At 43.3% G+C, this 12812-nt stretch overlaps 1 protein-coding gene across 5 annotated transcripts in view; it reads left to right on the forward strand.

Annotated features, from left to right (window-relative positions):
• The window catches only part of PRKG2 (protein kinase cGMP-dependent 2), a 97945-nt gene that overhangs the window by 77692 nt on the left and 7441 nt on the right, over positions 1–12812 (forward strand). For all 5 annotated transcript variants that reach the window (XM_059154457.1, XM_059154373.1, XM_059154694.1 and 2 more), the window contains exons 15-17: positions 2505–2668; positions 6108–6230; positions 7146–7208. In XM_059154457.1, the coding sequence (XP_059010440.1) occupies positions 2505–2668; positions 6108–6230; positions 7146–7208 (350 nt within the window). The remainder of the gene's footprint in view (positions 1–2504; positions 2669–6107; positions 6231–7145; positions 7209–12812) is intronic.

Here is a 12812-nt window from a genome sequence, read left to right on the forward strand (position 1 = left end):
TTTGCGCTGCTCTTTCTCTGTCAGAATCATTCTTGCTCAGATTTTTATGAGCCTTTTTCTCATTTCAGGCAGATTCCTGCTGACATCTTCTCCAATGCTCCCTCCTCAGAGAGCCTTTTCCTGGCCACCCTATTTAAAGTAAAATTCCTATTGATCTCCATCCCTCACTCTGCCATATGTTTCTTCGTAACGTCGGTCACTATCTGGCATTACTATGTACGATCTTCTATTTTCGTGCTTGTTCCCCTCTTTCTCTGAGATGCCGTCTCTGAGAGGCCTGGGGCTCTGTCTGTATCCTGGTGCTTGGTACATACGGGTCTTCTGTAGATACTTAGCGAGTGAAGGAAGGAAGGAACTTACATCTCCGTTGCCTAGAGAGAGAGGTTTAAAAAGACTTGAGCTTTGCAGTGGAATCCATGGTGGTACAAGTCGGAGGTGGTGGGAATGGTTATAGGAAATCCCCAGAACTTGACATCAGAAGATCTGAGGCCCTCTCGATTAAGCATGTGACTTTACACTTGATCTTGGCCAAACTTTAAGTCAGTCCGAGTGTCGATCTCCTAACCAGTCTAACCAGATGTTAGACTAAAGTTGATAAGATCAAAGAAAAGTGGTAAGTTCCCATAAATCTTAAAATCTTAATATAATTACAGCCATTTCTGTGGGTCAGTATCAAATACTACAAAAGCAAAACCGGCTATTCAAATTAAAATTCACCATTTTCAGAGCTAGAAAAACTCTTAAACATCTAATGAACATACAGTCATTTTTAAAAGGAAAACTTCAATGTTATGAAAAACATGTATTGGAAGGCCATTATAAAACAACAAACTATAATATCTCCATCGGTGCACACACAAACACAATTATAAACATTGCTTTCTTGTCTCTTAAATTTCAGTCTTTATAAAATTAGCTAGGATTTTCATATTGGTTCCTTCTCTGAGGAATAAGTAGATAAGCTAATCTCAGCTGGTTACAAAATTTTAATTTCATAGTATCCCCAGCCATCCCTTCGATAAAATCTTTATGAGTCATTCTGTATAGATAGAAGAAAATGGTGAAATCCCACTTCAAATTAGGCTGTTTAAATTTCCTTTTTCTAATAAGGAAATCCTTGCTGTTACATATAAATACTAAAAGGTATTACTGAAATGCTAAATTTCTAAGAGATTTATTTAGGGTAACACAAAGATTTTAAATATTCATGTTTGAATAAATAAAGGAGGGCTGGGTTTTATAGTTCATTGACATACTCTCTCAGATGAGGGTCTATTTTGATGTTAGCCTTATTTGTTGTGTTTTTACTCAATATTATTGCCATTTTATTGCGATAGTCCAGGGGCTTAATGAAACCGTTAACATGTGCATGTTGAGGCTCAGGTATCGTTTGTGTGTGTTTACCCCGGGGAGGTGAGGGGGGTCCTATGAGAATTCCTGCATGTACTGGAGGTGCAAAATACCAGCCGAACAGCGTCCGTGGACAGAATCCCACTGTCTGTCTTGCGGGCAGATGTCAGGTGCGCACAGCCGTCCCCCAGTGAGCGGGTCTTCCTGTCGCTCCAGACTTCTTACCCACTTCTACTCTGCTCACGAGGCTGGTTCATTGAATAGAGCCTCAGAGAAGTGGAGGGACCTACTCTGCAGAGACGGGGGAGGGTCGTGCTGATTCAGTCCCCGGGAGAGTTCCTCATCCTGAGTCAGGGCCGAGCTCAGGTTATCACCTCCCAATGACATCCTCCGCCGTGGTCTTCTCCCGCATGTTGCAGAAGGGTATGTTTTTTGGCCCCTGCGTCGTCTTCCACTCCATCATGTGTCACTTGAAGCAGCACTAATCGCATGTGTAAGTAGTCCCCGCACTCTGGCTTGCCCCCAGGCAGCTCTGTCTCTGGAAGCCTAGCACAGAGCCCGGCCGGGGGTGCAGGCTGACTGTCTTTTCAGGACAAGTAAGTTCACGCAGGGGCTGTTCACCACTGACTTGCCTGAGAAGGACTCCAAGTGTCCATGGTCTGGCCCAAGTTGAGAAGAGGTGATTCTGGCTTTTTCTTTGGAAAGCCAGAATGTCAAGGGTGCGGACATGGTGCATCCGACTTTTAAGAATCCCTTTTCCCCTTGCTATTGATTTTCTCTCATGACGGAGCCCAAAGTGCACCAGGGTTGATCTTACCCCTTCCTCTCCTCTCCTTAATGAGAGCCGCCGTCGATCACAAAGTTGCCTGCTTGCTCTGAGCTTTATGTATGTTGTAGCGGCCTACACCTGCCAGCCATTCCTCTCCTCTTTCAGGGGTCATGGGCGTGGAAGTGTGTACGTGGAACTTGCTCCAGTGTAACTAGATTTGTACCTGGTCCTGCAAAAGAATAAATGAGAGGCTCAGTGGTGTGTGTGGGTATGTGTGTGAAGGGGAGGGTGGAGGTGTAGACAGCAGGCAGGAGAAGTTAGAGGGTGACGTAGAGAAGAACATGAGTTTCTAGTCTCTGAAAATGTCTTTGACATCCTTTTCCAGGTTGACTTTGGATTTGCTAAGAAAATAGGATCTGGACAGAAGACATGGACATTCTGCGGAACTCCAGAGTATGTAGCTCCTGAAGTCATTCTCAACAAAGGACATGACTTCAGTGTGGATTTTTGGTCTCTGGGGATTCTAGTGTACGAGCTCCTAACGGGCAAGTAAGTCACCTTCAAGTTCACAGAAGTGCCAAAATAATTTACTGATGATAAATATATATATATATATATATATAATTTAAGAGTTTAACATTTTAGAATGTTTTTGATTACATGTGATGCCTTTTCCCCTTTGTCTATTCTGCATATAACATGCTTGCTGGTTTGTAACATGGAGAAAACATGTGGGAATGTACAGGAAGGATGGACAGAATTACCCTGGTTTGCCTAAAATGCAAGGGCCTGTTGCTATAGATGACCTGTTAACTGTGTGAAGGTTTGGTAATTGTGTTGTGAGAATCAGGAGAGGAACTGAGGCTGTTTTTATTTCCTCTCATATACATTTTTGGTAATCGAGAAAATTGTAATCACGTTTCAATTAAATCCATTAAACAATGAAACTAAATTTAGCCCCATTCTTCCATCTTCCCAATAAATCATTAACCAGAAAAGCTAAGAAAAGGAACATTGTTGGATCTAAATTTTAATCTCCTTGTCAGCTGCTTTCCAGAGGTGCTAATGAACCCAGACCAGACACGGCAGGAGGCTTAGCAGTCCAGATTAACTGTCGCTCCTGGAGGGATTAAAGGGCTGTATTAATGAATCCGGGGCCCCAATATTCAACATGGGTGCGCGCATACACACACATGCACAAGCATTCACACCCACACGTGCACACACACATACACAGGCCCTATGTGATCTTACCTCGGACGATGAAGTGCTTTACACATTATAAAGCTCTCACATGTGTATTCTCTAGTTTCGTTTTCACGGGTCTGTGTGGAAGTTAAAGAAGAATTTTTATTATTTTATGACTTCAGTGTTATGGATTAGACAGTCAGGACAGAGCTACCTGCTTAACAGATCAGGGATTTGATCCCGGATCCTCTAACCGTAAATATGATCCGCTTTCCACTATATGCTTATGCCTTACAATGTGCGTTTTTAATAGAATGTGCGGACACCCCCATGGGAAACAGTTCAGTTTTCTTCCCTGTTTCTCATCAGCTGATTTGATCATCATTACAAACCCTTATAAGCAGATATTCTCGGATTTTCAGAGGATTTGTACATGGACTGGCATACCAAATACTGGAACGAGCCCTTCGGTGGGCTTTAAGTCTCAACACATACTTAGAAAGAATTTCATAAAATCTTGAACTTTTACACTACAAATTTCTTTTTTGGTTTTTTTTTTTTTTTTTTTTTTTTTAGATTTTATTTATTTATTTGACAGAGGGAGAGATCACAAGTAGGCAGAGAGGCAGGCAGAGAGAGGGGGAAGCAGGCTCTCCACCAAGCAGAGAGCCTGATGCAGGCCTCGATCCCAGGACCCTGGGATCATGACCTGAGCTGAGGCAGAGGCTTAACCCACTGAGCCACCCAGATGCCTCTACACTACAAATTTCTAATGTGAGATTTCATGTGGCTATATTGGACCTCCTTGTCCACATGCATTGAGCAAACAGATATGAGAGAGCATTTTATATTATCTGTATTCATTTCCAAATAGTCATTGCTTAAGATTTTGAAGGAAAGAAGAGGAAATTTTCCAGAATGTCATTCAGAGAGAAAATTGCTTATAGTCTTGGGACACAAGGAGTTCTATTTCAAGAACTTGTTCCTTCATCCCTGCGAAATTTGTCAGCTGCATTTCTAAGAAATACATGGTGGTTCATGTAGGTTGCTAGGGAATATACAACTCAGTCTTTATCAGCTGGGATAGGTTCCTGCAAGGAATAAGGAAATAAAGTGAGGGAATAAGAAGGAGGAATCCCCAATAACTCAGGGTTTGTTAAAGTGGCTTTGAACTGTCAAGACGTTAAGGAATTGTTCTTGTAAAGGTGTTCAGGGTAGGGCATGAGAAAAGTTAATTTTAAATGCCCTGAACTCTAGAGAGTCAGGAGGTATATGCAAATGAACTACAACACAACACGACCTAATTGTCAATATAGATGTATGGGAAATAGAGCAGTGTTTTTGGTTTCATACCTCATTTTCTTATTTTCTTTCCAAGCAAGACAAGAGATTGTTGCAAAGTTGTCGCACCCACCTTATTCCAAGTTTATTCCTGGGTGGGAACTCAGTAGCGAAGCGTCTCATGCACGGCCAGGATATAGCCGAGTAGTTCATGAAAGGCATCTTCAATTTTCAAAAATTAAACGACACAATAGAATAAAGTGTTTCTAACAGCAACGCGTGTGGGTTAAAACCTTATCCTTCAGTGGTCAGCTCCCAGCGCGTCCTGCGCCAGCCTAGCAGCGCTCCCCCGAAGTAGTCTGTCCTCGCGCCTTCCAGAACCTCCCTTCCTCTCGTTTCTCCCCCACGCTAACGGCTCCGTGTCTGTCGTCACTGCCGGACCCTCCTTGTCCTCCTGGCGTCTCCGCTCTGGGCCGCCTCAGTCTTGATGTCTTTTCCCTCCGCTCTCTCCTTGGCTGGACCGTCAAGTCCGTTGCCAGAAATGCCGTCTGATGAGGCCCCGCAGCCGTCCCTGCAGCGCCCGCGCCTTTCCTGAAAGCCAGAGTCACAAACTCAGCGGTCTGCGTGGACCGTTACACCCCAACTCTAGATGGACACGTCACAGCCTGCTCTGTGCCTCGGGACCCACGCCAGCCTCCTCTTGGAAAGCTGTAGCCCCGTTCCAGAAGCCGAAGCACTTGCCCGTCGATCTCGAATCCTTTCTTCCTCCTACACCCACCTTCACCCCCGGACAGATCCTATTCGCTTTACCACCCAAACAGACCCAGGAGCCAACCCCGGGGCACCACCTTCCCGTCCACCATCCCCGTTCAGGCCACCAGGACTTCCTACCCCGCTGCTAGCACCGTCACGGGTCACTTTGGACACGTTTTTAAGAAAGGCTTGCTCTGACTGCTGTCAAGGCCGTCGCCGGACTCGGAGCACATCCCGGGGCCCTGAGCGTCACCTCCAGCTTCCCACGACACGGCCTCATTGCTCCTACCCTCCCCGCTTCCTTACTTCCCCGCAGCAGCCCAGACCTCCTCACGTTTTCCAGAACACCGGCGCCACCCCCGACTCCCGGCCTGGGTGCTTGCTGTCCTTGGTCTCTTGCTGGCGGCTGACGGCGCGGCTCATTCCCCGCGCCTCTCCGTGGATGTCACCGCTCAGTGGTCCGCTGATGACAGAGGCTTTCCCCCTCGTCCGGCTTTGAGAAAACCACAGCTCCGTCTGTCACTCCGTCTGCTCCTTTACGTTTCTTCTCGGTGACCATCACCGCCTGACAGCTGACTTGTATGTGTATGTGTGTCATTTGCTGGGTGATAGGAAAGCAGTGCAGCTATTTTCGAGCGTGTATCCAGATTTGTTCATGTAACGACCACTGAGAACGGAGGAGGGAGGAAGGGGGAGAAAGGTAAGAAAGTCGCTTGAAAATGTGTCTGACACGTCGGTCCTAGTGTCCTGTTTTGGCTTTCCTCAGCCCTCCCTTTTCCGGGGTTGACCAGATGATGACCTACAATTTGATTCTCAAAGGAATTGAAAAAATGGATTTTCCCAGAAAGATCACAAGAAGACCCGAGGATTTGATTCGGAGGCTTTGCAGGTGAGAATGAAAATTAAAACCCCTAGTTCTTGGGGAATGTGTGAAGTCTTCTCGTTTCCGTGTCCACACAATTTAAAATGTGGCAGGCATTTACTTTCTGTACTTTTCATGCAACTAAATTCTGCTCAAAGAAAATCATTTCTTCATTAGGAGTTTGACTTTGCTTCATGTTACAGAACCACAATACCTACTTACAGTTTAAAAGAGATCTACAGTTATCCGCTTCTCTTTGGGAATCATCTTTATGTGTATTAGGGCAAAAAAGAACATTAGTTTAATAAAGGAGTAATTAATTTACAACCTTGTTATTTTGAGAGAAAACCAATGGTGCTGATAAAGTGTCACTACTTACCTTCTGTCAGTCTCCATTTTAAAAAGCAGTGCATTTCTGGCCTTATTTTACATCACTCCTAATTTCCATTTACCCTTCAAAGTAATATATCAGAGAATAGAAGGCTTTTGGAATTTGTGTTTAAACTTTACTTTGTCACTTTTTTTTTTTTTGCACATTTGAACTTTATTTTTTAAGAAAGCATTAGCATTTAGTAAATTTAGAACATGAAACCTAGTTGTGGGTTGCCAGCAGAAATCTCTGCATGTTTCTAAGATTCCAGCTCAGATGTAAATGATTCTCTAAAGCTTTCTCTGTTTTCCTCAGCAGAGTTGATAAGGTAACATCCTTCTTCATAGCTCATTTAAAACACCGGTGTGTGTGTGTCTGTGTGTGTGTGTGTGTGTACATACACTCACACACACTGGAGAGAGCAGTGTGATTTTCATTTCCCTATACTCAGTCTCTAAGTCTATGAATACTGTTGAATAAATGAATACATAATGAAAAAATGTTAAATTTTAATTTAAAATTCACTGAAGCATAATTATTATGAATTGCCTGTCAAAAAATTTTTATTTTAGGCAAAATCCAACAGAAAGACTTGGAAATCTGAAGAATGGAATCAATGACATTAAGAAACACAGGTACGTAGCCCAGAAAAAAATAGAAATTTATAGAAAAACGTACTTGACGCTTACCTTATAAATCACAAGGGCCCCTTTACAGATATTCAGTTTTTCCTTTTTGGTGTTATTTTTAATTTGTTTTTACTAGGTGTGGTTACAATAATCAGTCTCAAGGTGATTTCTCTAATGCTGAAGATCCATCAAGAATGGATGAAATTCTAAAACAAGTGACAAAATCACATCTCTAAGTTATAGTGACTTAGCTTTTTATATTTTGCTATTTTTATTTTTTATTTTTATGTGTATTTTTTAAGTAGGTTCCACACTGGGTATGGAGCTCAACACAGGGCTCAGACTCACAACCCTGAGATCAAGACCTGACTGAGATCAAGGGTCGGATGCTCAACCAACTGAGCCACCTAGGAACCCCGTATTATGTTTTAAAATATCAACTTGGATTCTTTGAGGAATTGAGTCCTAATTTTGACTTTTTTTGGTCGTTAAAGTACAATATAGTTGCCATTGTCAATGCTAAAGAGAAATTAACTGGTAAATAGTATTCTGTTTCAGTTCTAGTTAATAATACGTATTTATTTTAAGTGTAATATTCTTTTGACTAGCTTTCTCAATTTTGAAGCCTAGTGTTGTATTTTACGTTTGGGGTAAAGTACGTGGATTTCCACAAAGTCTCTCAAATCAAGTTTAGGTTTATACAATAATCTAACATGCATCTTTACAGTTCTGTGAGGTTCTAAAGCTGGCCTTTGGAGCCAGTGATAACTTCTGTGAATTATCGTCTTTGATTCGGATTACGTACATAGACTTCAAGCCTTTCAGATGTTCTTTTTAATTAATTAATTAATTGTTTATTTAGCACAGGGCGAGATGGATAGAGGGAAAGACAGAAAGAGCACCAGCAGGGGGAGGGATCAGCAGGCAGAGGGAGAGGGGGAGGCAGGCTTCCTGCGGGTGAGCAGGAGCCTGATGCGGGGCTGGATCCTGGGACCTTGAGATCATGACCTGAGCTGAGGCAGACACTTCATGGACTGAGCCACCCAGGTGCCCCTAAGCCTTTTAGATTTTTAAAATGACTGATGCCCAGCTGAATCCAGCAGTCCTCAAAATGTTTTAATTTTGCTCAGGATATACAAAAATGATCACTGACTGATAGTACTATTGGTAATAGAAAAACTAAACTGGAGAATTTCATCCTTGACAGCCTGTGAACACACTGAATTATTTATGTTCTGAAATGAAAACACCTTTCAGTATTTCACTCCTATCTGGATATTTTCTACAGAACAATCGGAGACACAGAACATGTGGACATAAAGGGAGAGAAGCTTCTGAATAGAAACACTATTCATTTTGCTTCACATAGTGGTGCAGCTTCAAAAAAAAAAAAAAAAAAATCCCCAGGCTGCCAGCCCTGCTCTATCTATTCATGAACTTCCTTGAAATAAAGCCATGAATTCAACATTGTAAATTCATATTGGGCTTTGCCTGAGGGAGTGTTAGGAGAGACGGACGATAGAGACAGACGCATCTGCGTTTTGTAGGCATTGAAGTGCTTGGAGTATTTCTGTTTGCCTTAGTGTGAAGCTCATTATTTGTCTTAGATTCCAATTTATCTCTCTTTCTCTGTGTTGTTACCACAATTTCTTTTCTTCTTACAAAAATGACACATAAACACACTGTTCACAACGATACTGAGCAAACAAGTGTCCCGTCTGCTAAAGTCCTTCTCCGATGCGTTTTCCTCCTCTCGCTCATTAAGGAAGCATCTGCACTTTGCTCTGGGGTGGTTGGATTAACACGCTCTGGTTTTATCTTTTCTTTCTTGTTTACCTGAGGCTCATTTAAATGTAGCTGTCAAATTGTGATTGGGTGCACTGTGAATTGATGCTAAAGGATTCTCTCACCTCAGTAGGGTAATGAAGAATTCTGAATTTCCTTCCCTGCAGGGATTCATTTGCCCACTCTTCTTTTTTTCTCTCCATTTTATTTTTTTTCTCAGTGTTCCAGAATTAATTGTTCATGCACCACACCCAGTGCTCCGTGCAATCCGTGCCCTCCTTAATGCCTACCGCCAGGCTCATCCCTCCCTCATTTGTTTCTCAGAGTCCACAGTCTCTCATAGTTCGTCTCCCCCTCCAGTTTCCCCCAACTCCCTTCTCCTCTCCATCTCCCCTTGTCCTCCATGCTATTTGTTATGCTCCACAAATAAGTGAAACCATATGATAACTGACTCTCTCTGCTTGGCTTATTTCACTCAGCATCATCTCTTCCAGTCCCATCCATGTTGCTACAAAAGTTGGGTATTCATCCTTTCTGATGGAGGCATCATACTCCATAGTGGATATGGACCACATCTTCCTTATCCATTCGTCCGTTGAAGGGCATCTTGGTTCTTTCCACAGTTTGGCGACCGTGGCCATTGCTGCTATAAACTTTGGGGTACAGATGGCCCTTCTTTTCACTACATCTGTATCTTTGGGGTAAATACCCAGGAGTGCAATAGCAGGGTCATAGGGAAGCTCTATTTTTAATTTCTTGAGGAATCTCCACACTGTTCTCCAAAGAGGCTGCACCAACTTGCATTCCCACCAACAGTGTAAGAGGGTTCCCCTTTCTCCACATCCCCTCCAACACATGTTGTTTCCTCTCTTGCTAGTTTTGGCCATTCTCACTCATGTAAGGTGGTATCTCAATGTGGTTTTAATTTGAATCTCCCTGATGGCTAGTGATGATGAACATTTTTTCATGTGTCTGATAGCCATTTGTATGTCTTCACTGGAGAAGTGTCTGCTTGAGTCTTCTGCCCATTTTTTGATGTGATTATCAGTTTTGTGGGTGTTGAGTTTGAGGAGTTCTTTATAGATCTTGGATATATAAAGCCCTTTGTCTGTTGTGTCATTTGCAACACTACAACCTATTCTGTGGGTTGCCTCTTTGTTTTGTTGACTGTTTCCTTAGCTGTGCAGAGGCTTTTGATCTTGATGAAGTCCCAAAAGTTCATTTTCGCTTTTGTTTCCTCTGCCTTTGGAGACATATCTTGAAAGAAGTTGCTGTGGCTGATGTCAAAGAGGTGACTGCCTATGTTGCCCACTCTTCTTAACAGTGAGGGAAGATTTGGAGTGCGGTGCATGGGGTAGAGTTCAAAAGTAGAATGGACCAAATTTACACAGTGCTTTTCAGCGAGCTCAGGGAGCTCAGACATTATTTCATCTGATTTTCCTAGTGTTTCTTATGATATAATGCTGAGGTAGGGGGGTTGGGGGTGTGTGGGCAGGGAGGGACCCGAAAAATAGATTTCTCCCTGTCTTTAAGTAGGAGTTCTCTAAAACCTTCCCTAAGTCTTCAAGGCTTATAGCTTCTACTGCTCTGTATACCATTGGAAGTAAAAAGAAAATCTTTCTGAAATTTGCCATCAGATTTTCCACTCTTCTCTAAAGTAAAATGTATGCTTTTTTTCTCAGAGAACAATTCGTTTTAACTTTGTATTTAAACACAATGCAATTTAACATGGCATATTTTTATGTTTGTACATTCTGAGTTAAATCATTGTAACTAAACGTAATCAGACAGAGCTCCCTCTTCCCCTGTTCTTCAGCTGATGGATCAACTAGGCACCAGTCATGTCTCCCAACACCTATCTGAACAGAGGGATGATTGTAGGGTGCAGTTAAATCTTTCCTGCCAAAGGAATAATTTGTTTCAAGTGCCTTAATGTTACCTTCAATATTTCTAGCTGTTGCATTTTCTTTCTTTTTTAAAAGATTTTATTTATTTATTTGACACAGAGAGAGAGAGATCACAGGTCAGTGGAGAGGCAGGCAGAGAGGGAGGGGGAAGCAGGCTGCCCGAGGAACAGAGAGCCCGATGCGGGGCTCGATACCAAGACCCTGAGATCATGACCTGAGTCAAAGGCGGAGGTTTAACCCACTTGAGCCACCCAGACCCCCTAAAATTACTTTCAAGAATAGCTTCTACCAGTCTTCTAAAAATGAAAAAGCAATTTATGTGCCATTGCTGCTAATATTTCTTTGGTGAATATTTTTTACACACGAAAGCGTGCTGGCACTTGTGTTACTTAAAATGTGGTTAGTGTCAAAAGGCCAAGTGTTAAGTGAATGGCCACTCATGTTAAGTAAATATTGCCATGAGTCAAATTGTAACAAGTACTCAGCAAGAAATGTATAAGCTCTTTGATTCAGTAGGGCAACAGTAATGATTTTTATTAATATTTATGGAGTCGCTTCTGGGCAGAGAGCACTGTAAAATACGTCAAAAGAAATTGCGGCAGTATTTGGTGACAAAAGAAAAGAATCCACATAACTGCGCACCTAGAAATCCCTAAAAATGAAGGTTCGGTCTATGCGGAGAAGCCGGCGCGTGCGTCCAGGAGAGCAGCCTGTGGCTTTGCAGGCGCACGGGGGACGCCTTACAGCGGGAGCTGCTCTGGGACTTCCTGTCTTCCATCAGTGTCTCAGCAGCTCCTCCCCAAATGGCACCTTGGGCTACGAATGGCGTCTGAAACGGAGTGTACTAGAGCCTTCCCTCTGTTTGTAGCACTTTTTCTCTTGCTAAGCTCAGACCCGGAACGGGGCCTCAGCCAACTCCAGGGGTGAGAAGAGATTAGACAAGATGCAGGTGCAGCACTGTCAGCACGGCTGACAGACCCGTGGGAGAGCCGCCCACAGTCCCCGGCGCTCGGCCTCACACCTCTGCCACTACCCTGCCCCTCCCGGCGCCCTGGGGTCATGCTCCACATCGCAGCCAGAATCATCTTTTGGAAATGTGCTTAGATCCCACCATTTCCTTAGAACTTTCTAATGGCTTCCCATTAAGTGTAAAATCCTAATTCCATACTGTGTTCTACAAGGACTGCATGGACTGGCCTCTGGCCGGTTCTCAGATACCTTATTATTTTTTTTTTTCTAGTTTCCACTCCATTCCCCACACTTCAGCTCATTTCTAGCCCTTCCTTCCATTTATAAGGCTCCGGGATAAAGAATACGTGAGATATATCTATACCCGTGTCTAGCCGTAAGGGTGATGTAGCTCACAGTCTTCCCACGGCGCCCTCTGTCATCCTTCTGGCCACTCCCAACCCCTCCCATCCCCGTCATCAGCCACCACTTTACTCTCGCGTGTCTTTCTAGTCCTTACTACTGTCTGAAATTAACTTTGTTCACTAGTTTTTGTTGTTTGTTTGTCATCTCCTGCCAAAATTAGAATATCTTGGGACACCTGGGTGGCTCAGTTGGTTAAGCAGCTGCCTTCGGCTCAGGTCATGATCCCAGCGTCCTGGGATCGAGTCCCACATCGGGCTCCTTGCTCCGCAGGGAGCCTGCTTCTCCCTCTGACTCTGCCTTCCACTCTGTCTGCCTATGCTCACTCTCGCTCACTGTCTCTCTGACAAATAAATAAATAAAATCTTTAAAAAAAAAAAAAAGAATATCTTAAAAGTAGGATTTTGTTCTTTCCAGTGCCTGGGACCGAACTGACTTTCTGTACATTTTGTTAGCTGGCAGACTTGACCTCAGCGTCCCCATAGAAAATATCAGTGGGTATAGAACAGCACTATTCCGTGTTCCTTATAAGATCCTGAGAGACAGA

The sequence above is a fragment of the Mustela lutreola genome, chromosome 1 (assembly GCF_030435805.1).
Source record: "Mustela lutreola isolate mMusLut2 chromosome 1, mMusLut2.pri, whole genome shotgun sequence".
NCBI lineage: Eukaryota > Metazoa > Chordata > Mammalia > Carnivora > Mustelidae > Mustela > Mustela lutreola.